This window comes from Cervus elaphus, chromosome 15 (genome assembly GCF_910594005.1).
Source record: "Cervus elaphus chromosome 15, mCerEla1.1, whole genome shotgun sequence".
Classification (NCBI taxonomy): domain Eukaryota; kingdom Metazoa; phylum Chordata; class Mammalia; order Artiodactyla; family Cervidae; genus Cervus; species Cervus elaphus.
The window spans coordinates 70269713-70296655 of NC_057829.1; the positions used below are offsets into that span (position 1 = coordinate 70269713).

General features: G+C 40.9%; 1 protein-coding gene across 5 annotated transcripts in view; it reads right to left on the reverse strand.

Annotated features, from left to right (window-relative positions):
- Positions 1–26943, reverse strand: part of SORCS1 (sortilin related VPS10 domain containing receptor 1) — a 571188-nt gene that overhangs the window by 112874 nt on the left and 431371 nt on the right. For all 5 annotated transcript variants that reach the window (XM_043926561.1, XM_043926559.1, XM_043926560.1 and 2 more), the window contains exons 7-10: positions 25418–25536; positions 22436–22525; positions 15081–15260; positions 5259–5405 (exon numbers count right to left, since the gene is read on the reverse strand). In XM_043926561.1, the coding sequence (XP_043782496.1) occupies positions 5259–5405; positions 15081–15260; positions 22436–22525; positions 25418–25536 (536 nt within the window). The remainder of the gene's footprint in view (positions 1–5258; positions 5406–15080; positions 15261–22435; positions 22526–25417; positions 25537–26943) is intronic.

Here is a 26943-nt window from a genome sequence, read left to right on the forward strand (position 1 = left end):
TTGTTATAATGTCTCTCAAACCACTGCAAGCTCCTAGAAAACATGAGACAAGGCATTCCAGTTCTTAGACATATTCTGCCCAGGCAGGAGACACTGTCCATTTCTGCCTTCCTGCCTTCTTTTCTCCCATTAGGGGACATATACTGAGTATCTTTCCAGTTCAGTTCGGTGGCTCAGTCATGTCCAACAATTTGTGACCCCATGAACTGCAGCATGGAGAAGACAACGGCACCCCACTCCAGTACTCTCGCCTGGGAAATCCCATGGACGGAGGAGCCTGGTGGGCTGCAGTCCATGGGGTCGCGAAGAGGCAGACAGGACTGAGTGACCTCACTTTCACTTTTCACTTTCATGCATTGGAGAAGGAAATGGCAACCCACTCCAGTGTTCTTGCCTGGAGAATCCCAGGGATGGCGGAGCCTGGTGGGCTGTCGGCTGTGGGGTCACACTGAGTCGGACATGACTGACATGATTTAGCAGCAGCAGGACTGCAGCATGAGTTATCCCTAATTTAGTATGAGTTAAAACACAGCTTATCCCAAAGACCTCCATCTATTTCCCTTCACTTTTCATATTAAAAATCTACAAAACTATACACTGAAATCACCATGATCTAGGAACTGACCTACAAGAACAGAGGGACCAACACATGTGCTTAGAAGCTGCCTGTGGTTCTGACTCACACATAGGCATAGAGCATGGAGTATCACCAGCTGGTCGATACCAGGAACAACTAGATACTTAGCCTTCAATCTTTCTGGGGTCAAGCACAGATTTTGAAATTCTGATGCAAACTGAGGACTCTTTCCCAAGAAAAGTGCACAAAGGAAGCACACACAAAGGTTTGCATTCAAATCCAGGGAGTTGACATGCTCTTGAAGTATACTGCAGACCTCTAGACCCCAATTACCTTCCTTTGGCCTTATTCTTGTATTTCTTACTTTAACCAATAAAATCCTTTGGCCACTGCAAGTGTTCAGTGAATGCCTGTTGAAATCAATTGATCTACGAATGAACTGCTGTCTTCCTGGCACTGTGGGTGACCAGCAGAGAAGCGTTAAATGATCCAAGACATCCTACACACACAAGACATCCTACACACACACTTGTACAGTTTCTGATCCTGAGTTGCAGTGTGGGATCCACTGAAGTTTTTGTAAGGAGTCGGGGACAAAGAAGAGGGTGGCCCCCAGCCAGCTGGCTGGGTGTAGGGCATTCAGCACTGCTCAGACTCAGCAGAATATGGGAAGTTGCAACCAGTGCAGAGGAGCAGGAAGCAGGGTCGAGTCTCCTGGGGCAGCTGCAGCTTAGCTTCAGTAGGTAGCTGCCAACTGAACCCATCAAGAAGGCACGGTTTCTCTCCATGAAACACTAGGCTGTCCCTCGGGGCCCAAGGATTTTTCACAGGCTCAGCTCACATTTTGCCTCTAGGGAGCCCAATCCTGAGGTTCTGCAGTCAGGTGGACCATGACCTATAACACCCCATCTAAATGTACAATGTGGTCTTCAGGGGAAAGAAATCCCAGCTGAGCCCTCCAGGCAATCAGTCTAAAAGTCCTAAAAATACAGCCCAGATTACCCTGGATGTCTTATTTCTATATATTTTACTAGGAACATTCCATTTGGGGCTGTAATTCTGAACTTGTTCCACATTTGCAACAACCCTGCCGGGAAAAAAAAAAAATCTCTTTTCTAATCACTAGGCTGTGTTTCTAGTGACACTGTCACTTTCCAAGTATTCACAATCTAAAATCTCTTTTTATCTCCTCTCTGCTACCAGCTCCCAAACCTAAGGAAGTTTTTAACAGTCTGGGTCTCCTGAAGCTCAAAGATCTTTCTTACTCTGTGCCTTGGCAGAGTTGTATAATATTTTTTGTTTGTTTGTTTCTTCTTCCTTTTTTCATTTTCTTCTCTTCATTCTACTGCCTGTTTTCTAAAGCTCAGATTTAAACTACATTAAATAATAGGATTAAAGAGGGAGGAAGGCCAAAAGACTCCTGGGTACCATATATCTATATCTCCTTCATTGATTTTTCCTCAGTCTTAGTGAGCCTAGTGATTCTGTTAGCTGTGGGGTCAACTGGTGTACATGAACTTCAGAAGGTGGTTATTATAACAAATTTTTCAGTGTGACTATCAATGGCAAGGAAAGGCTTCCACTAAAGTCCAAATATGAAACTCAAACATCTGTCCATGGCATGTCTGCCTGAAACAAAGACAACACCCTCCACAACATAAGTGTTAAGCACCCACCATGTGTCAAGTACGGCTCTTGAGCTAACTTTTTGGAGTGACCAAAAAGAGCGTCATGGTCCCCATGCTTGTGGAGCTCACAGTGAGTGGGAGGAGATATACTAGCAAGTCAACAGACGCATGTGCTGATTTCAGAGTGAGAAAGATCCTGAATAAAAAAACACTAAACCAAGTACAGTTTCAGAGGATGCTCAAGGAAGCTCCTGAGATGAAGGTTCTCAACCAAGGATCTGAATGCCAAGAAAAAGTCATACAAGAAGAAGGGCATTTTAAGAGATATAATATAATGGCAGATACAGAGCCTAAAACATAAAAGAGTGTGGTGAGCTAATGGAATGGAAAGGAGTGATCTCCTCCCTCACCATGGCCAATGTGTAAGGAAAGAGAGAGTCCAGAGACCAGGCAGGAGAAATGGACAAGGGCCAGAACATGCAGAATCTTGCAGGCAACAGTCAAGTATCTGAATTTGACTCCATCTGAATTAGAAAGTCATTAAAAGGTTAAGTAAAGGAGGCACATGGTCTGAATTTTTAAAATTCAAGTTGACACCTTTATGTAAAATTTTAGGAAAGAACAATCTAATCCCTCATGAAAGAAAGCAAATCAGAGGTTGTCTAGGGCCAAGGGTGTGGGTGCTGACTGTGAAGAGGCACAGAGCAATTTTTTAGAGTGATTAAAATGCTGTATCTTGACTGTGGTAGCCATTACATGGGCCTATACGTTTGTCAAGATTTATCACTAAACTCTTAAAATGCTTTTATGTATGCATATTTCAACTCAATGAAGTTAGATTTAAGGGCGGGGGGCGGAGAAAAGGTTTCACTGGCTGCTATGGTGAGATGAAGTTGCCATGTAGAGACAGGAGGAGCAACTGTCACTGTAGGGAAAGCAAGGAATGATGATGCTTGTATTAGGACGGTCTCTGGAGATGGGGATGTAAGCTGATACGGCATTTATAATTCGGAGGCACAACAGTTAGACTTCCTACCTCTGGGCTGGGGGAGGAGCAAGGAATGTCTCACTAAGGGCTTTGTGTAAGGGGCATTTCTAATGGTCCATTTATGATGCCAGAGCACCCAGGAAAGCCTCTTTAGGTGATACAGTTGACTTTTTCTCATGGGCATTCAGTCATCAACATGCATGATGGGATGGAAGACAGCATTTAAGGCACTGGGACATCTCCTGCGTCTTTGGCTTCAACTTGGAACAGCTGAATGAGGGAGGTGGGCATGTTTTTAAAATGCTATTTGCCTTATAAATAGCCAATGGGAATTTGCTATATGACTCATAGGACTCAAACTGGTGCTCTGTAATAATCTAGAGGGGTGGGAATGGGCGGGAGGTGTGAGGAAAATTCAAGAGAGAGGACATAATGTACACCTATGGTTAATTCATGTGGATGTGTGACAGGAATCAAACCAATGTTTTAAACCAATCATCAATCAGTTAAAAATATATATATTTTTAAAATGCTATATGCCTTGCATAGAATAGGCATTCAATACCTAACTGCTACATTCACTTACTCTGTAACTGGATTTGTGTACTGAGTAACAGCTGGCTTTTCCCCCCCTGTAAGTTGCCACTAATAAGAATATAAGCTGAGTGGGAGGCAGAATTTCAGACTGCTTCCCCTGATACATGATGACAACTGTGATATCCTCTGCAGCTAATAAGGTCAAGCTGTGGCTGTGGCATCTTCTCCATTGGGAGGGTGACCTGCCTACAGCTGTAGAAGATGAACCTGAGAAGTGACTGCTCAGACTTCACGGGACAGAAGGAAGCAGGCTCCGTGTGCATAACATTAAATAAAGCTGGGATTGTTTGGTGAGCGTGAATAATTGGTATATATCAAGCCCTGCTTACTAAAACTAAGAGGTCTCTCCTCTAGCTTTACAGATTGCTCTCTCCCTTTTATAAATTCAAATGAAACTTTGGATTTGTTTTCTAGAAATTAGCATTTAATGATATATTATTTTACAGTTAACCCCTGCCTCCCCTCCTTCATTCACTCAGTATCAAATTCATGTGTCAGGTACAGGGAAGGTATCATAAATACTAAGAAAACTAGGATGTGACCTTACAATCATTCACTCACTAATCTATTCTCTCTCAAGTAGACAGAAATCTCCTTGAAGGCAAGACACATTTGTGATTCCTCCCTTGGACACCATAATCAAATACAAAAAGAATTTGATCTGACCTACTTACTGCCCCAATGTTAGACAAGTTTTTAAAAGCCATATTTCAAAGTAGGGGTCAAAAAATTTGTTTTTAAGGATCAGATAATAAATATCTCATTGATGGACCACACAGTTTCTGTCATGGCTACTCAGTTAAGCCACTGTAGAGCAAAAGCATCCATAGACAACATATAGGTGGATACGCATTACTACGTTCCAATAAAATTTTATTTAGAAAACAAGCAGTGGGCTAGATTTGCCCCACAGACCATAGTTTTTCCTTACCAGCTTTATATAATGTCATAAATGAATGGGATATATTATAAAGAGTACTGATTAAGGATTTAAATCAGTGGTCCTTACCTCTGTTTGAGGCATAAATTTCTCTGAAAATATGAATAAGCATGTCCACTGGAAAATACACTTACACATTTCTGTATTCAGCCCATCAACTTTACAGCTGAATTTATGTGTCATTAGATCCTTAACAGGTTCTTCATGAGAAAGTAAGGGTATCTTTTCCCACTACAAATGGAAACTATCATACTCTCCCTTAAACTACAATATGTGGTCCTCATCAGAAATTGGACAGCAACTGAACATCCTTGGAAATAAGCAAGAAAATTACTTATCTTCTCTTATAGCTTTGGTCCATCACAAGCCGCAAAGCTGTGACTCTTTCCTACAACCACCTTCACACCTTTCCCCATCCGCTCCTGTTCATCAGTTGAGCAAGAAGCCCTGGGACCATATGCATCTGCTTAATGACCTCCATCTCCAGGCCTCACTACGTGGGGCATTTCGCCCCATATGAAGACTCACCAGCAAGCAGTGCACAGGGTCCCCCCGTAGGTCTGTGTCCGGAGCCTGCAGCAAACGCCAGTCTCTGCCTTTGTTGTATGTGATGAAAGTCTTGACCTGGTTGTCAGTCTTCTTGTTAGCCAAGAACATTCCCTTTATCCCTGCTACCTGGGAAAAATTGACATGGCTGAAAAATACATCAATTTGAGAAGAAATATAATTATTTTACTTAAAAAAGAAACCAGACTATCAAATTCAACTGTGAGCACTTGTCTTGAAGGAAAAAGAGTGAGGGTTGTGCTTATGTATGACTCCCTGGGCTGTGGGAGACAATGCAATAGCCCCATGTCCCCTAAGGTAGGGGGGGCCCAATGCAAGTTTGACAGTCTTCTTATCTAAGGTAGGTTGACAGTAGCTTACAGTTGCCTAGAGATAAACTCTGATGCTGTTGGTTCTGTGCTTGGCAAATGATAAACAAATAGTGGGTACGATACTGTGGCTGCCTGATATGAAGCACTGGCTCAATGGAAAAGACCCTGATGCTTGGAAATATTGAAGGCAAAAGAAGAAGAGGGTGGCAAAGGATGAGATGGTTAGAAGGCATCACCAACTCAATGGACCTGAATTTGAGCAAACTCCAGGAGATAGTGGAGGACAGAGGAACCCGGCGTGCTATAGTCCATGGGGTCGCCAAGAGTCAGACAAGACTTAGTTACTTAGCAATGACAACTTTTATTTTATTTTAGGCAAGCGCTCATAGAGTTAAATACTTTATCTCATTTAATTACTGCAATAGTCCTTTTGGGTAAATATCACTCTATTTCACAAATGACAAAACTGAGGCTTATTCAGGTAAAGTGAGTTGCCCAGGATCATAACACCTAATGTCATACAGACAGTAAGTGGTAGACCAAGGATTTTAACTCAGAGCTCTGCGGTTTCACAGCCCTTGCTGTTAATGACATAATCACTGCACTATTTATAGCCTTGGGCAATTAAAAGAGGTCACTGCAAACTCTGGATCCAATGACTATCACTTTTTTTTTTTTCTGTAAAAGACCTATTAAACTACCAAAATACATTAAGCAAAAGAGGACAACTTTTAAACGTAAAGAAGTAGTGGTTTTCCTAAATGGTCAAACAATTCCTCCTCAATTTCTATAATACTATTAATCCTACCACAAACAGCCCTTATTGTTTATTTGACTCTGCAAATATGAGTACTTTTTCTCTTTTATATCTTAGGAAAGAGGCAACGATAAAGAAGTTGCCAAAACGGTGTAGGAACAAATCATTAATTGTGTGTCATATTTTTCATGTGTTTTAGAATTAAACATATTTATGCATAAATGACTCTACTTTAAATTAGAACAATCCAGGAAAACCTGGTAGTGAGAAGAGTCTGAAAAGTGTTGACAGGTGCATTCTAACAGTCTGCAAAGGTTATCTCATTTAATCCTCACAAAAGCCAAGGAGATATGGCCTCATCTGAGGATGAGGGAATAGAAACTTAGATTAAGTGGCTTTCTGGAGCACAGACAGAGGGTAAGTGAATAAGCTAGAAAGCATACCTGAACCCATTTAACTTAACTCAGGTCCTTTATATTATAATATGAAAAAATCTAAGCAGAAGGATGAAACCATGGTATCAGTCCTTGCTATGTACAAAACACTAAACCCAGTCTTTTTTAGGTAAAACCTCCAATATTCACTATAAACCTGCACAGCACCTATCATCCTGACTCTACAGATGAGGAAACTCAGGCATAAATGAAATCTAATTGCTGAGGATAACAAACACTTGGGGTTCACATCCAAATCTGTTAGACTTCTGACATTCTTTCAGCAAATACGGCTCTGACTTTGTCAATTCAAAGAGGTTGGGCTTCGATCAATAGAACACACACGTTTTGCCTTTGCTTTTGACACAGTCAAACCTCATTAGTTCGTACCTGCTGTTTTGGCATCTGGGATAATTTAGAGTTGAGCCAACTTTGTACTCTTTTGCAACAACAAGTTTGTTAAGCAAATAAATGGTATAAATGAGTTGCTGGTGGGAATACTTTGGACTACTTAGGAAAACAAGCTTCATTTGGGGCCTGTAACAGTGGCCAGAATACTTTTTTTACATACTGTGGATCCTCCACAAATGTGGAAGACGTAAATTTCCAGGAATACTCTACCTCTTAACAATGGCGTGTTAATTGCAAACAATGTTTATTTATTCACTACACCGGCTCCATAAGGATTACACACCAGGGAAGCCCATGTTGGCCTTGCATATGTTCGAGAGGCTGTTACATACTTAAATGACACTATACTGACAATTCTTTAAAGCTTTGATTTCATAAATCACAATTTTCCCACAGTTGTACCTGTCTTCCCTCCACAGCAGTACTAAACAAGGACAATGCAACACTCTAGAAGTTCATAGGACATAGAGAAGGAAAAAAAAAAAATTACCTATTCCAGTTTCCACCCCCACCTGCCCCGTTCCTCTTTTGGCCCAGGTGTCAGAGCAGGGCTACTCGTGTTTAGAAGTTGGTGCGTTTGATTTGCAGAAGCAGGTGACTTTACTGGCTCCCGCTTGTCTGGCTTTATCAAATGCCCCTAGAGCTTTGAAATTTATCTCTGGCAACCTGGCCTTCAGGTTTATCTTGAGGAGTAAAAACTTAGCCAATCCAAGGGGATGTATCACAATAAAGGATAGAGCTGAAGAAGGTCTGCTTATTTTCCTCTTGTGACCAAGGCACTTAATCCGGGAAAATCCCATTTGGAGTGTATTTTTATTTTCTTTATTTATCTGTTTACTTAGGCCTCTTTGGCTTGGTCTGCAAAGATGGTCATCCTTGCCTGCCCTTAGGTTTTTGTGCCACTTGTGGTTCCTTTCCCCTGAGCCTGAGAAGCCCATCTTCCTGGCTCAGCTCATGCCTGTTATGAGGTCTCATTACGTTTCTAGAACTTCTATCCTCTTACTGTGGACTCTGGATACCAAGGGAGCAGTATTAGTACCCAAAATGTGGAATATGTGTGTACATGTGTGTATGTGTGTGTGCATATGTGTGTACATGTATGCATATGTGTATTAATGTGTGTGTGTGTTTATGTTTAAGGTCTAGGTTTCTGCCGAGGATGAGGGGACACATTTCCAGACAACTCCCTCTGCATCCACATCATGAACCCGTTTGTGCACTGGGGTGGGCTGTGGTGGGATGACAGGGCAGGTTGCGGGGTGGAGGGTGGACTAGTATTCCCACTGGAAGCATGCCTTCACACAGACACAGAGGTCAGGAAGATACGCCTATGGAGATGGCACATCCCACTGTTGGCAGTCTGTCTCCCTTCAGAGAAGAGCTGCTATTACCTCTTCTGCCTGTCTCAGTTCTGCACAAAGATGCTGAGTATGTTGAGAAGCCACTTTTATGTCTTTGTCATACGGGGGAATATGATACCAAAGGTTTCAAATTTAATTAGTAATTATTTCTTATTCTCTTAGCATCCTCCAAGCCAAAAATACCACGTTGATGAGATTTTTCAACATGAAGTGTCAAGAGTTCAAACCTCAAGACAACACAAAGCACTGACCTCAGGATAACAGCCTCAAAGCCACCCTTACTTCTCTTCTCTTCCTTTCTTTGATCATGAAGGCTACCCCACTCCCCGGGACAGCATCCCAATGCTGATCTCTCCCTACCCATCCTTCAAGACCCAGCTCAGGAAGTCTTTACCAGAAACCAGAACCTCTCTTTTAATCCTGACTGTCCCCAACTCTTCTTCTCTGAAATGTGTCTGGTACTCCTCAAACTTCTTACCACATGTGAATTCTCCCTAGCTTCTCCTGTCATCTCTCACATCATCATGTCTCACTCGGGTATAACTTCTGGATTAGCATTCAATCCACCATATTCTCTCATTGAAATTAATAATTGAAAGTCACTTTATACAAGAAGTGTTACTTTTGTTTTTAGTGAAATAGGTAGCAAGAATTCTGCGTTAGAAGAGAGAACAAATTCATAGTGCCCCAAATTGATTAAATACTTAAGAAATGTCAGACATGACATGAAAGGCTTTTTGCAAGCAAGCGCACATCCATCTCTCCATGCAGTGTAAGTGGTAGACTCATTGCGTCCTCATACTACACATGCAAGAACCAAAGTCTGGATGGGGCCAATCACTCTAAGGTCATTCCCCCAAGAACCTCAGGAACGGACTCCACATCAGTGTGTCTAACTTGAGAACCCAAGAACCTAACCCTTTGGCAATACTAGTTCTTCAAACGTCTCTCTCATCCTGAGCGAAATGTATCCTGAGAGAAATGTCATAGGTAGACATTACAGGAAATTGCTTTTTATTCATTCTTCAGTACATGCACTCAGTAGCTGTTCAATTAATATTTTTAATATCCATCTTTTATGCATTAGAATGTCTAAGGAAGTATACATTCACTCTGCAGATTTGTTTTGAGTGTCAGAATATGCCAGGTACTGGGACTTAGATTTCTTTGGTGATTTAAAGAAAGAACTCCAGATATCTCCTTTGTTTCTTAATAGTCATCCCTAGAAGGTGCTCTCCTACCCCAAATCTTTCATACATTCCACATGGTGGCCATGTTAGAAAGATTCCTGCACAGAAATTTTTGCTTATTTCTCTGATGCTGACTGGGAGCTGATTCCTCCCACCCTATCTCAGACTTTAATTATGAATCTGAAATGTCAAACTTAGAAGAGAATTTAAGAAATGAATCAATGACAACGGCGGGAAAGAGAACATATTGCCACCATAATGTCTTTGGAGATAGGATACTTTTTGTTCTAAAGAGAGGATCCCAGCCAGAGAGACACATACCCAGCAAATGCCTTTGTCATCAGAGGACCCACTGCCAAAAAAGACTAAGTATTTTTTCCTTCCCTGTTGTCTTGGTCAGGCAGCACTCACCTACCCAGGGAGAGAATCACCTTAAATATTTAGAGGGCATATCCTATGTCTTGCAGTAACTATGTCCTAAATGGGAGAGGAATTTTCTTCCCTACCTCTTATGCTGGATTGTAAGAGGTAGTCTTTTCCCAAGAATTGAGGTGTAGCTACATCATCAGAGTCGTGGAGCTTTCTCTTTTAGAGAGAGGTGCTCATGACATACAGAAGACACTGGCTGTGTAACAACACGCACCGGTCACCAATTACGTCTGTCATAGCCCCCACCGTGCCTCACTCATGCATATGCATACGTTCTGTGCATTCTGAATTTGTAGCCAGGTGGCTTCACTCTCAACACAACCCCTTCTAATTGACTGGGGTGAACTGTCATTGTCCATTAAACCAAAGGGCCCATCATCATCATTAATTAATATCCCCTTCCCAGAGGAGGGAGGATATTGCCCAAAGCTGTCAGACTCTGTATCATCATCCTCTCCAGATGGATATACTAGAAACCACATGTCTCAGACACACTCATCACAGCTCTTTTGCTCCGGCCACCATCAGGCCTGCTGTCTTCTGTGACCTGCTCCACATGATGCCACTGGAGAATTTGTGCTCCTCAGGAATGACAGAATTTTAGGACACTTGTTTCTAGGATTCTCTTGCATGAACACATCCACCAGGCAAAATTGGGAGTTTCAGGATAACACAGGCCGAATGTGCTTAAACTGCAGGCTCGGGACTTGGTTCAGTAAATGGTGAACAGGTCCAAAGCCATCATCTGCTGATTCTGTTTATGTTGGCTTTTTCCCAGACCATTTTCTTCTTCCCGTCTGATCTTTTCTGTAGGTAGGTATAGTCTAATATGATTTATGCTGCTCTCTAATGGGCTTCTATCTTATGGTTACTACTTGGCCACAATCAAATAGAAGCCTGAATGCTGATCTTTCTAGAAACACACAACAGTTTCCAGTTAAAAGACTGCACACTCTAGAATGCAGATCCTAATCCTGACACTTATTAGCTTTGTAATCTTATAAAAAATGATTGCATTTTCTCTGCCTCCATTTACTTATAAACAAGAGTGATGATTACAGTCCCTGTGTCATAAAGTTAATATATAGATTGAATGAGATAATTTAAAAGATTCTTTATAAAGTGTCTAAATGGTATCTCAGATATTACCTACTTACTGTGATCTTTCATCAACAAAAATCACTACCCAGCATTTTTGCTCTGAGGCCAGCTTTCCTGGCTCATATCTTGACTCTTCATGAATGGTGTCCATGGCAATGGTCACCTCACATTGAGGGGAATTTTTGGTATTTCAATAACTAAACCATGTAAGATAGGGCCCCAACACTTTGTCCCCAACATTTCCCTATCTCAACACATACATACACATGGTTCTGGTGTAGAGAGAACCGCATTTGTTGTAAGGTTCCAAGGAAAGAGTGAATAAAGTGATTATTTTCAATGAAAACTGTGCCTCCCTCTGCATTTCCCACACAGACTCACCAACAATACGTATGCCTGATACACAGACTCATCATACAGTCATATTACACAGTTGATATCTGCTAACATAATTTAAAAAGCACATGAGAACAGCAGGTGATTAGCATGTAGAAGCCAAGAATGCATGTCATCTTCCTCTGTCACCCCCCAAATGTGAGCAGACGTGCATTCTATATATTCTATCTCTGTCACTCCCATCTGGCATATTGCTCATCTCTTCTCCTTATTAATTCATTTATGGATTTTCTTACTTCTCATTTATCTCTAACCACTCATCATTCATTGCCATTCTACTGGGAAATTCATGCTGGATGGTTTTCAGCTTTCAGCTAGGCAGAACAATCAGCTTTAAGGAACACATGTGCCAGGTTCCGTGTCAGCCAATATTCTTTCTATCTAGGTAATCAGCCTATACGGCATTACTGTTCTGATCACATCAATTTCAAATCAAGTTGCTGTGAACTGCCAGGTTAATAAAACAAAGCCTCTTCTTCCCCCAGCCCCAGGATGCAGAACACCTTTACATAATGTAGTCCCACCACCGTTCAAAGTGAGGATAATAAGAGCCAGCAGCTTCCCTACAGACGGTCAACCAACCGAAAGGAGAGATGCAAAGGGAAAACATAAAGGTTACCAAAAAATGGCTGGCCATGTTCAGAGTCCCTCTGGTTCCTCTTCTCAGTCCCTGCCTGTTAGTAATTTTTGATTTCAGAAAACCATTCATGGAAACAGTTGCAAATAACAGGACATGACAAAGTCATTTGTGTTCAAATCTGTCATCTTTTCCATCATCAAGGGACTAATTAAAATGTTCTCCATTTTGGCAGAAAATAAAATTAACCAGAGAAACTATTCCACATGGATTTAAAAAGAGGGAGAAGGTCATCAGGAAGGAAAAACACCACCTGAAAATCAGAAAATGTTTTCAAGAGAGCAGGGACAGATCCGAGGCCAGAGAGGCCAACTGTCTGATTACTGTGGGACAGCTGAGTAGATTTCACACTCTCAAAGCAAGATGTTTCCACTGTAAACACTGGATCAAAGCAAGAAAATGTGTGGTATTTCAACAAAACACACTTAGTGTTTACATGTTTATATGACATTTACAAAAGAGGACCGAAATGTGGCAATTTACATTTGTTTATAAGAAAAGGTTCAGATGGTAACGAATCTGCCTGCAATGCAGGATTCAATCCCGGGTTCAATCCCTGGTTGGGAAGATTCCCTGGAGAAGGAAATGGCAACCCACTCCAGTATTCTTATCTGGGAAATCCCATGGACAGAGGAGCCTGGAGGACTATAGTCTATGGGGTCACACACTCTGAGAAGAGTCAGACATGACTGAGCATGCATGCACGGCATAAGAATACAACTTTGGTGATAAAGGATGGCATGTGGCCTTGCTAACTGCAATACAGGAGGAAGTAGAGATCCTGGACAGTGGAAGTACATTGGGCATTTAAATAATGTGGGTTGGTTTTAAGATGATAAGACTAGAACGTTGTTTTCAGGCTTAAACTCACTGGAATGTAATATTTATTATACTATCTATAATCTGCTGAGTATTGCTATATTTCAGGCACTGTTCACAGTACTTTAAGAAGATTAGCTTATTTCATCCTCAAAGAAATCCTATCAAGGAGATATTACCTTTATCCCCTTATTTTAAACAAGGAGACTAAGGTTCAAAAATTGTTGGATTTATCTCACGGAGATATATTTGTGGCATGGCCAGGATTTAAACCCAGCCTGCTTGACTCCACAATTTACACCCTAAATCACAATTTTATCCAACATGAATTTGAAAGTAAATCACTAGAATATGTAAATGTTTTCCAGAATACATGTTCAGTTTGAGGCTGAGATATATGATACTATATTTGTCTGGAACATGGGCAGGAAATGAAGTGGAAGAAATTTGTGACTGCATAAAAAGTTTGCAGGGTATTTTCCTAAATATATACACACAAACTATGTCCTGTGTTAGTCTACTGTAATTTCCATTACAAATACTTGAGCTCTGAGTTGTGCTTACAGTTTGCTAACATGCCTTTATACATACAGAGAAGTTCAGATACTAGAAGAAAACTCCCCAAAATACCTAAAGATGAAGGAATATAAAGAGCATTAAAAGAATTCCAATGATAGGTTTAAGTTTCTTAAGTGAAATTGGTTTCTTTCTTTGACATAACTGGATATGAATCCCTTTCTACTCATCACACAAACAACTTATATTCTCTGAGCTTATCCTCAACCAAATGGCAGTATTGTGACTGGACATATTTAAATCAGTTTTATAACTATTTTTCAATAACATATAAGTAGATGTTTGCACTTCCCAAATTCCAAATACGTTTTGTAATGGCTCATTATAACCCACTATGAATCCTTCACAGCACAAGACTGGCAAATGGATAAAATCCGTCCCCAAATAGCAGCTTTCTTTTACCTGAATCTACTTTAAACAGCCAGTAAAGTGTTGGTGTTTGTCATGAAAGCTAACTGAGCCAACACGTGACTTTATTTTGAACCTGGTCTTTCTGAGAAAAAAGGGTCAGAGTTCTCTTAAGGAAATCTGGTAAACTAGCTTTTTGGTTTCTCCTCTTCAGCCCCCTTTAGGAAAAGAAAGACATATGAATCTTATCTCATACATTGGACCCCTGAGAAGACGACAGTCAGCCTGTAGAGGTTATGTGGTCAAGAAAGGTCTTCAAGTCCAAGTGAGTGTCTTCTTTTTTCCCCCAATATTTAGCTACAATAATTTTCAAGTTTTATTTTATATTGGAGCATAGTTGATTAACAATGTTGTGTTAATTTCACAGGTACAGCAAAAAGATTCAGTTACACATTTATGAAGGATGGATCAGGAGTTTGGGATTGACAGGTACACACTGCTATATTCTATATTTAAAATAGGTAACAAGCAAGGATATACTGTAAGCACAGAGAACTCTGCTCAATATTCTGCATGAATTACATAGGGAAAGCATTTGTCAAGGGAGTGTGTTCTGATGCAATGCAAAGACGTTCCCTTAGTTCTTTCTTTAGAGACCTAAGAGAGCCCTGCCGGTCACTTTGCTCCACCCCTGACATCTATTAGTCCTTTAAGACTATTTTCAAACTTCATACTAGGCCCACTCTTATTCAAACCTTTTAATTACCTGACTGCTTCCCCAGACACTTTCCAAGTCCTCTGGACTTGGTCAACGAAGAATCTCTCCCAGAGATGTCTTGTGAATTATAAATTAACCAATATAAATGTTCTGCAATCCCCTCTCTCTCCCAAACAGACCGAGGCCACGTAAGGAGCTAGTCATTAAAATGACTGAGGGAAGGGCCAACCCGTGGCATTCGACGGCCGGTCAAAGCACCGCAGTGGCTGAAAGCCACACAGGCCTTGTGACATACCTCATAGAGGTCGATCATGACGTTGCCCTCAGGCCCTCTGCTGCTCTGGACATTCTCTAAGGCCAGGGTGAAGTAGACTCCACGTGTGTCTGAGATGTAGAGGTTGTACGTGTCATTCTGGTTCCACTCCTGGACCGCTGCGAACACCTGGTTCTCATCAGTGCTGATGACATGCATGTCCTGAGGAAAGACACCGGGAAGGGGAGAGGAAGAACATTTTATACGTGCCCCTGGCATGTGTCCACAGAATGTGAAGACGAGGAACACCAGGACAGGCACGTAGGTAGTGTGAGGGAGGATAGAGATTTTCCTTTTGTGTATCTGCGAAATAATAATTAGTTGAGCGTTAGTCACCTATTTCCTTTGTCACTTACAAGGTAAGGTCATCAGAAAATAAGACAGAGAGAGGCTTGGGAGCTCAGTTACAATTTAATTGCCTCATTAGATAATTTGAAGGATAATTTCTCAAATATGTATGACTTTGGAGAATCAGGCATCCTGATAAATTTGCAAAACACAGAGTACCTGCTCAGAAGGCACACACAGGACAGAAAGAGGGACAGAGAGAAAACAGACAAGCTTTGCATCTCTCATTGTGGTCCATGGAGCAGCAGCTTGACCATCACCGGTAAGACCGTTAGACACACAGAACCTCAGGCCTCACCTGTCAAATAGAAACCTGTATTTTAATAAGATCCATGGATGGATAATATATACATCCAAGTTTGAGAAGCACTTTCCTAAGGCTCAGCAAGCCTTAGAAGTCCCAGAGGAAAAATGTTTACCTGAGACCCCAGAGTACTAACCTTCAGGTTAATGAGCATTCTAGGTCTCAGCTTATCTAAACCTGTACCCTGAGAAGTTCATCAGGAAACCTTAAATAAAGGAGGGAAGAAACATTCTGCATAATTGATGATGTTTTCAGACTCTGCTTGTCCTAGAAGATAGAAACAAGGCCGAGGTAATGAGAGGCAGTGAGCAGAACCCCTGGGGTGGGGATTCTGACTCCTTTCTCCCCGACTTCTGATCCCAGAGGAGTAGGTGTTCAGGGGGAGACTGACACAGACCAGGGCTTGCTGTCTCAGACCAAGGCCTGCCGTCTCCCTCAAGGATGCCAGCTCATTGCCCTCAGCAACCTTTCCCCCTTCATCCAAGGTGGTACACATCGGTATCACTTTAAAAACCAAAAATCAAAATAAAACAAAACAAAAACAGAATTTACACATAAGCCTAAAGGCAGAAGAACAGCCTGAAATGATCCTTGGCCTTTGTGTAGCTCAGGGCTCAGATTCTCCAAGAGAAATCATCCATTCTCCTCGAAAGGCTTCAGGAGATCTGTCAGTCTTGCTTGACAACAACTCCAATTCTACCTAACTTCTAAATTTCTCATTGCAACCTCTGCCCGTATTCTCTCAATCCATCAGTCAGCAATTCAGCTTCAAGTCTGCTTTAGACACAGAGGAACGAGTCTCTCATTCCTCTTTCAAGTTGATCTTAGTGAACTCACGTGATTCTAGAAGGAAGGAGTCCTTACTCAAAGGGTTTCGTGTTCCTGAGCCCTTCTCAGACCTTACTGCCATACTGATTACAATTTTATAGAAACAATCCAGAGTCAGGAGCCCACCGATGAATCCTGCCCATGGATCCAAGGTGGTTGATAATGCAAAGTGAGGTTTGGTATAAAAGTTGCCCAATGTATGACTTTACTTATGTACATTTTATTTTTCTTATGTACATTTCTCCTGGCAACGGTAGCTTGATATTCTTTGAAAAACATTCTCATCCCTCTCAGACAAATTTCCCTCTATCCTCCGTCTTTGCTACTTTCTCCCACCCTCAGCACCAGAAGTGATCTTGCAGGCCTAGCATTCAGGGAACACTGATTGGATTGGCAATGGACATTCCACCCAAGCAAACTCAGTAAGACATGATTCTAGAATGACTGTGAATTACTACAGAGAGAGAGAAATTATATTTTCCTGTTAGTTTGCAAGCAGTCAGAATAAAAAATAAAATCTAGATCTGTTTGAGACATATCTTGCAGGTAGAGGATAAGCCAATCCAGAAAAAAAAAAAAGTAGGTTCAAGAGGTAAAGAGAGAGAGTTCAAATTCTGTGACACCCTTGGAGTCTCTGAATGTGGATACCTAAGAAGTCTGGCCACGTGTGAACTTTTTAGAGAGGACAGTAAAGCAAAATGATTGAAAGATCGGTCTTTAAATAAAGCTAAGTTCAAATCCTAGCTCTGAAATTTAGCTATGTGAACAGAACTTTGTGCCTCAGAATTTCTACCTGCAAACTAGAGATAATAGTATGCCCTTCATGGAGCTGAAAGGATTAAATCAGTTAGTAAGTATTAAGCATTTAACAAACAGTGCCCCGGAACCATACATGCTAGCTAGTTTTAGTTACACAAACCCTAAATCTCCTTTGTTGATTAAGCCAGATTGATTTGGCCTTTCTGTTCATTGCAAATATTAGGGTATTGAAATATTATATTTATATATATTATATATACACTAACACACTAATAAAGAAGTGGTTTATCCACATGTTGTTGTTTTTTTTCCTAATGGAAGCAATTAACTGTGGAAATTAGCCCAAGGGTCATTCATCCATGGAGGGCCAATGGTTCCCCACTTCCTACAAGACAAATATCAACATCCTTACCCTAGCATTTAGAACCCTTAAACAAATACTCCCAATTCATGTTTCCTTCCTTGTCAGCGGGGTGTAGCATCATCCCTGAGTTCAAGCTAAAATATTTCAGCACTAACCCAAACGTCACATAACTAATTCCCACCTCTGTGTCTTTGGAGTGAATCAGTGCCCTCATGAACCTCCGAGGCCCCGGCCACAAATAGACGATGCATTAAACAATCTTAGGGGCCAGAGTAAATCATCTATATTATCCCAGCCCACTTAAACTTGTCTTTGGTAGATGTGGAAGAGAAAACATGGATACTTTTAAGTGTTTAAGCCATTTTGAGAACTATTCACAGAACTATGGCTGATTCATGTTGATGTATGGCAGAAACCAACACGACATTGTAAAGCAATTATCCTTTAATTAAAAATCAATTAATTAAAAACCAACAGATTAAATGGTCATCACCAGATAAGGGCCAAAGACAGATCTCTTTCTCTAAATATAATCTAATTTTATTGAATAGACTGTTTAAAAATGACAGGTGCCATTGGTCTTAAATATTTTAATTGAAACCTATGACATATTTAAATGCCATCTTTCCTTTTCTTGCCTACATCCACTTATATCAGGAAAACATGCTATTTCTCCCCAAATGGCACTTCATGTTGAAATCTCGTACTGAGACAAAATTTTAGACCAAGAAGTGAACTCTGAGATCTTTTAGAGCATTTCTCAATGTCCGTTCCATAAGACATCAATATTGTTGGATTTTAATAGTTTTTCTTTTTTAATGGATCCCTTTGTAAAATGTTTTGATGAATGCAAATTATACAGCTTTCTTGCTCACAGGACACCCTAGAACCTTTAAATACTGGTGAGCTTCTGTTAGTTTCCACACAAGGAGCATGGAATGGAGTTTGTTTCCTTTTTTAAACTTTCGATCATAAAACCAAATTTTCATGAAGCATCTCTAAAGGCATTTTATTGAGTAGCACATTTGAGAAAATATTATTGTGAATCTAAGCTCTGTATTTAAAAAAATGTGAAAAAAAAAGAAGAAGAAAAAAAAAAAACAGAGAAATTGATAAACCAGCTCAAGGTTCAGAGCAGGTGAGTGACAGATCTAGGTCTGGAATTAGGGTCTCTCGCTGTGAATCAAACAGCCTTTTCATCACCCACACCCCAGTTCACATCGATCTTCTCCAACACAGACAACTAGATCCATACTAATAATAATATTACCTTGCTTTTATAGAGTATCTGTCCTCCAAAATGCTCAAAGCACTTTCATATGTATTGCCTCATTTATCTCACTTGAGTAGCTCAGAATGAGCTCCAAGCTTGGTAAGGGAGGAAAATGGTCACTAACTCTCCCTTTCTGCTGGGCCTCATGCTCTTAATAGTAACAGCAATGTTAAAATCTCCCTGCTTTCCGATCATCTTTGCCATTGTATTATTATTATTTTTTAATACAGCTCAGGTTAACCTCAGTCTTTTCAGAGCTGATGCAATGGAAGGGGATGACTAAAGAAAATTTGAGCATGGAAGCGCTGGCTTTTATCTCCGTTCTTTCAGTGAGCATGGAGCTTTGCTCCTTTCCTGCTGCAGCAGGAAAAGGTTTGATAGCAGGTCATGAAACATATGCAGGTTTGCCATGGATCACCCCACCCAAGCTGAGGCTTCTCTTTGAAGGTGTAATGGAATTGTAATGAGGCATCTCTTTGTCTTAAATAATAAACACCTACTTGGACCTAATAATACATTCATTAGCTGTAGTGGCTCTGATTTTTCTGGGAACAAGCTAAATTAATCACTGCATTCTATCCTCAGACCTCAGATGAGGCTGAGTAATGGAAAACGCTCATCTGAGAAGTGGGGTGGGGTGGGGGGGTACAGATAGCCGATTCAGGCTCAAAGTAAAACTTCTCTTTCCAGATTGGCACGATACCACTGGGAGTGATCATCCACAGTGATTGGTGTGATGGCTATGAAAAAGCAATGCAAAGTATGCATTTCCTAACACTCCAGTCAAGGGACCAAAGTGATTTCTTTGATTTTAAACTACCATTTCTGAGACAACTTAAATCAATGGGACTTTTTCTTTGGACGCTACTCAGTGTATAAAAATCTGGGGGGTGGGCGGTGCTGCTCCCTTTTAGTTATAGAATCTATTAATTTATTTTGAGAGTAGAAGGGTATAACACAAGGAATGCTGCTCTGGGAGTCCAGAGACTTGTATTTTAGCCTTGATTCTGCAGCAAGTAGCATTTAGTTTAGCTGAAACTTATTCCACTCACAAAGGATCTTCCCAAGAGGAAGTAAGCATGAGATGAGAGGCTCAGATATGCTGTTTCCTGATTTGGTCCCAATTCCCACATGCCTTTTGAACAGAAGCATCTCACTGCATTGAGTGTATTCTTGTTTTTAAAGGTGTAAATCTTGCAAGCCAACTACTTCATTTGTTGGTCAATCAAAGTCAGAAACTTATTTCAGTGCTCAGGGGAAACGCAACAAAACAAATAGAACCACCAGCTCCGTTGAACTTACCAAGAAAACATGATCATCTCCCTCATGGAGCTCCCTAAAAGATTACCAAGGGAAATTTTAACAACACTAAATGTTTCTTTTACTGACTTTACCCAATTCTCATCTAAGGCACAGCTCCAATGTTGTGTTTGTCTTTATGTAAAATAGTTCAAGCTAAATCACGAGTGAGGAGCATTTAAACATATACAGGCACAGGCATACAGTTCTGGGCAATTACCACTGTTATTAATCTGTTAGCAGCTGAAAATAGTAACTACTCACCTGGAAATAGTTTTTTGAAGTTAACAGCATAATTTAATGTGTGTAATTATCTCTAATGGGCTGAAGTTTACAGCTCACCTTTCACTACGCTAGGGTTAGGGGCAGAGTGATGGCCAAGAAGGAGGATTCTGCCTGGAGAAGCCACTGGCTCTCCTGGGAGAGAAGACCTGCAGTGGCCTTGTGCTGGATCTATCACAGGGTCCCTGGGCAGGAAGCTGGTACTGGTCCAAGAGAGCATATTACAAACTCAGGGATAGAAACAGAAGACAAAGAGTCATGAAAATACAATTGAAAAGAAGTCACTGATGCTCCTTGTTCAACCAAAGATTTCAAAGCTGAGCTGCATTTAAACCTACACCCTCCCCTTCTTATAGCCACATACATCTCCCTTGTTTCATGATCAACACACCCACCTGTCAGAATGGCTATCGTCAAAAAGTCTACAAAGGATTAGCAAGAATACAGAGAAAAGAGAACCCTAGTATACTGTTGGTGGGAATGTAAATTGGTGCAGTCACTGTGAAGAATGGTATGGCGGTTCCTCAAAAAACTAAAAAATAGAACTACCATGTGATCCACCAATTTCACTGCTGGGTATATAGTCAAAGAAAACAAAACACTAATTAAAAAGGGCAAATGCACCCAAATATGTGTGTGTGTGTACATGCATGTGTGTACACATATATGTCCCATTATATGTATCAATATACAATGGAATATTACTTAGCCATAAAAATGAGTGAAATCTTGCCTTTTGTGACAAGGGTGGACCAAGAGAGAATTATGCTTATGAAATAAGTTAGAGAAAGGCACATTTTCTGTTATAGTTTATATGTGGAATCTAAAAAAATAAGACAAACAAATGTATGTAACAAAAGAGAGGCAGACTCACAGACATAGAGAATAAAATAGTGGTTACCAGTGGGGAAAGGGAATGGTAGAGGGTATAGATAAAGGCATGAGATTAAGAGACATAAACTACTATGTATAAAATAAATAAGGGTATATTATACAGTACAAGAAAATATAGCCATTATTTTGTAACAACTTTAAATGGAGTATATAACCTAGAAAAAAAAAATGACTATGTTATACAACTGAAGCTAATAAAATATTGTAAATAAACTATACTTTAATACATTTTTTTTTTAATGAAGACACATTTCAGTGATTGTTGCTGGAAAGAAGGGCACGGTGCATTAACAATTTATGACCACTTAAAATACATCCCAGTGGCAACAAGACCGCAAATCCACAACTTTGAGCGCCTGAGTAAGTCTCACTTCCACTAGGTGGCGCTCCATATTAACACAGTTCTTCAGGGTTTCTGGAGAGAAAGCCTGGGGATGTTAGCTGTTGGGAGTCTCTTCGCTGCCTCTGTTTTCAAAGGAATACGTTTTGGGGAACGTTTAAAAAATTAGCTGTGCCGCTGAACCCTAAAGACAACTAGTCTCATAAGTTCCACTGGGAGGGAAAGCAAAGGTCAGAAGCTGTATCACTGTATCTGTGATACGGTGGCTGTATCACTTCGTAAATAATAACAGATCAGAATACATATGTATCATACCTGTTGCTCTGATATACCATGTGTCCAAAGCATAGTTTCTGTTTTGCTAAAAACCAATACATACCACTTGACAAGCAAAAGCAAATCAGTTATCAGCTTACTCAGATGTCCCTGTAGTAAGGATTGCAAAGAATCAGAGCAAGAGAGAGGAAAAGAGGGGTATGCAAGGGAGGGATCACTGAGACAGAAAGGAAGATACTGAGATGGGCAAAAAAGAATGTAAGTGAATCTGAGAAATGGAGATGGGGGATTAAAAAAAATAATAACTACAAGAGACTGAAAGGGTCCTTGGGAAAAAGAGTAGAAATAGAGAAGGTGATTCAGGCCATACCTTGGGCAAAGCATACTTGGGGAGCTTCATCTGGGCAAACGCATTCCTTCGGTAGGACACGTAGTAATGTGGCCGTCCCCCTGATGTCAGCTGCAACGTGAACACAAAGGTTGTGAAAGGGGTCACTGCCACAGTTACAGGTCACAGAACAGTCCCTGGGCAGAAGGGGTAGCTACCAACACAACAGGCGAGTGACTACCGTGGGCAAGCGGAAAGCACTGGTGCTCCGTTTCAAAACAACTCGGTCTACGTGAGTTGGTCAGAGCCCCAAACTGAACCCCCTTAACAGAAATACAATTCTTCGACTTGCCCTGTGGCTCAGAAGTCAGGAAAGAACTTCGGTTACTTTTCTTTTAACTGACACAAGCCTGAGGGTATATTGGATCAGAGCCCCTCAGCAGCCCACCTCTCCCTAGCCCCAAGACCGTGACCACACAAGCAGATCCTTGTGCCATACCAAAAGGGAATGGGCCAGGTCACACAGTGGCAGGACCGGGGCCCCCAGTCTGGGCTCTGAATTCCAGTTTCATGCAGCCACACCATTGGCTGTGCGCCTGTCCCACACACAGCAGTGCTGCTGACATGATGGATGGAAGGCCAAGCCAGGATCATGGTTCTAAATCATTCTCGATCTCTCCCTCCCAGAAGAAAATGGTGAGCTACTGCCCCAGGTCCGCCCAGGATGTACAGCCCAAAGAGCCCTGTGGGTCTGAGGGAGGGGGAGGAGTGGTGTGGTCTCCCTCAGCTGAGCACCATGAGGTGTGGGGGGTCAGGGGTGCACTGCCAAACTCTCCCTTAATCCCCCTTTAATAAGATATCATTGACACATAACATATGCAGGTTTAAAGTGTACAATATGATGATTTGATGCATATATATTATGAAATGTTTACCACATATAAGGTTAGCAATCACCTTCATCTTTTCATTTAATTAAGATTATGTGTGTGTGTGTCTCTGTGTGTATGTTGATAACATTTCAGACTTATTCTCTTAATAATTTTCAAGTATATAATACAATATAGCCTCCATGCTGTATACTACATCGCCAGAACTTATAGCTAGACATGTGTACCCTTTGACCAGCATCTCCCCATTTCCCTAGCCTCTGAAAACCACCATTTCACTCTCAGTTTCTCTGGATTTCTGTTGCCACTCCTAACTCATATAAACACCTGGAGTTTGAAGTCAGTTGCTTTGCATACTCAGAATGTCAACAAATGCTCTGGGTGAATTTTCATCAGACACATAAAAATGTGACTGGAAAGTTAACATATTCACCATGATGTGGCCAGCTCTCTTTTAGTCCTAGCAATGGGTTATATATTCATAGTGGCCTGGGTAAAAATATATATAAAACTCTAAAGGCACACTTGATTTTCATTTGTAAGTCATATATGTGGATTATAAACTGTTAATAGAAAACATGAAAGGTCCCTGGAAGCGACACTGATGGAGAAATGAATTATATATAGAAGCAATATGGGTAACCATTTTCCATTTTAATGTCACTTGATAATTTGATGCTGAAGTTATCAGAGTTCTCATTACTCATTTTCCTGAAGAAAAAAGGAAGTGTGTGTGTGTGTGTGTGTGTGTAATTGTGAAATAGTTTAAAAGTACATAAGGAATTTGACCATTTGCTTTTCAATATATGGGATCAAATATTCTAAATTATAATTTCTTGCCCAGGTAAATATAGTAGTGTCTAGAATGTCTCAATCATAGTGAAATTGCATGTATGTATTTTATATATATATATATATATATGTATGTATATACATATATAAACTATTTAGCAATAGTACCTTTGTCAATTTTAACATGAAAAGCAACAACTGAGTTTTTAAGTGCTTCGTCCAAACAAGTTTAAAGTTTTATTAACTGCAAAAAGAAACAAAGGATACTTGTTCCTTCTCTCTTCTAATTGCTCCTGAACCCTGTTTCTCAAATTGTTCTCCACTCTCTCTGGAGGTGAAAAACCCGCTTGAATGTCTCATCTAAATTCTCTTGATCCTAATCACAGCAGTGCCTGACAATAATGGCTGATTACTGGCTCTGCCTCCCACCACCTCCAGCCACCCCACAGCTGGTTACCACCTGGCTCTCTATTTTTAAGGCAGGTTCTGAAGAGGAGGCTTGTTGGCTGACTGCTCTAGGAAGAGACGGACATATCTGCTCAGTCCTATTGACGACTGAAGGGAGCCTCTTTGGAATGCAGGTGATGTGACGAGGATGAATGCAATGTCAATAGACATTGACATTCAGAGCAACATCCCCAGGACCCCGTTTTGACACATCCTTCAGACACTGCCCCAAGGAAGTGAAACAGGAGGAAAGAGGGCACAACCTTTAAAAGAATGACACGTCATAGGACATGACAAAGACTGATTAGAACCAACTGGGTCCAAGATGGAGGGAAGATTCTGTTTTCAAGGCACCGTGAGTCACGTTATACACTCACTGTAATACATTAGCACGCGAAAAGACACATCAACCAGCGCCACGACAGTTCCAAGGGCAACCATGAAAAGCCAAAAAGTGGGTGGTGGCCCAATTCCTGGAAATGCCTGCCTCTTCCCCCAAATAATTGGAATAATCCTCCCTCTGATTAGCTTATGAAATTACCCAGGCTGCAAAAACTAACTGTGCCGTACTTCTAAACTCTCACGCACCCTCTGACATGGCCCACATTCTGTCTGTGGACTGTGTTTCTCTCCAAATACATCCACTTCTTACCAATTACTTTATCTCTGAATTCTTTCACTAAGAAGCAATAACTTCAAATTCACAGGCAATAGAAGGAATTGCTATTCTGTTAGTATAGAAGTTTCAACTTGGTAATGTTCCTTTTGTTAAAAAAAAGAATGCCTTTGCTTCTTTCTCTTGTTCTTCAGGGAGGGCAAGCAGGTGAAGGGGCTGCATTAGAAGCAGGGAAAGGAAATGTCTTTGAGACAATCAGCGGAAGCGGATCTTTCATACCTGAACAAACACGTAATCATCCTGGACAATCAGAGAGTCTGGGTCGATGTAGCCTGGGAAAGGTTTATTTCTGTTGGCCTCTGTGCAGTTCTGCATTCGGCATGTTAGGTACTGTGAATCTGAAAAAGAAAGAAAAATGGGGGTGGGGTGATACACACACAGCGATAGAGTCAGAGTAGCCATTTTCTGTTTCTCTTGCTATCTACAATTCTTTCAACAAACCTCACGTTCTCTATTAACGACATTACTGTTGTTATTATTATTGTTTAAATTTTCATGATTATTTTACTCACTCGCTATCAACACCACCACCACTATTTCCCAGTGCCTCCACCAACTTTCATCATCCTAGAATACTAAATTCTATTAACTAATATTTTTTCCTTCCAAACCAAAATGAAAAAAAAAAAAAAATTCAAAAGCTGGCAATAATACTTGTGCCTTCCTAGTTATTTCTCTGATTAATAGAATTCACCTCCATACTCTGATCTTTGATAAATAGGGAAACACACAAACATACGTGCAATCATTGGTCATCTCATGCTAGAAGTGCACTGGTATAAACAATAAGGCCCTATGTCAAGATAAAGGTTTTTCTTCTATTACTAGTTGGAAATAAAACAGAATTGAGAAGAGCTTCCCTACTCAAAAACATTGCTCTCATTTTATAGTTGAGTAAACCAAGGCCCTGCCTCTCACCTGAGACTAGAAGAGAAAGAAAGTGAAAGTGAAGTCCCTCAGTCGTGTCTGACTCTTTGCGACCCCACGGACTGTAGCCCACCAGGCTCCTCTGTCCATGGGATTCTCCAGGCAAGAGTACTGGAGTGGGTTGCCATTTCCTTCGCCAGGGAATCTTCCCGACCCAGGGATCGAACCCGGGTCTCCCGCATTGTAAGCAGACGCTTTACCGTCTGCACTACCAGGAAAGCCCTCACCTGAGACTAGGGCAAGTGATAAACATACCAGTAAAAATGACTCTTAACAGATTTGACCCCTGCTGCTGACAGTATTAATATATTGTACCAGGGAAGCTGTCTCTGTTTTGCAGCCACAGCTGTTCTGCCCTCTCTGCGAATCAGACGTCACTCAGAACTCCCTTTGCAGAACTCCCGAATACATTCAAACCTTCCGTCAGTCCTGCGCCAACCTCCCCTCATGTTTCTCTTTTCTCCGGCTGATTCTTCTAATCTGACCTAAAATATGTTTAGAAATTTGGCCAAATTTCCTACCACTTAAGAGGCTTTACATTTGTATCCCCTCTGTCCTAAAGGCGTCTGCCCAGATTGTTCTCTAAAAAAGGTCTAGATTTCAGCTTACTGTTATTTCTGGGGGTCTCCTATGATGGCTTTTCAATAACACTCCATCCTGTTAATTCCCTTCATGGAACTTATCACAATCTAAGTATGAATCAAATCAGCACATAGTACATCATAAAGAAATATTTTCTGGAACATGCCACCTTACTGGAATATATCTTTTTGAACACAAAAGGAAATTATTTTACCTTTTTTTGATGTTTAATGAAT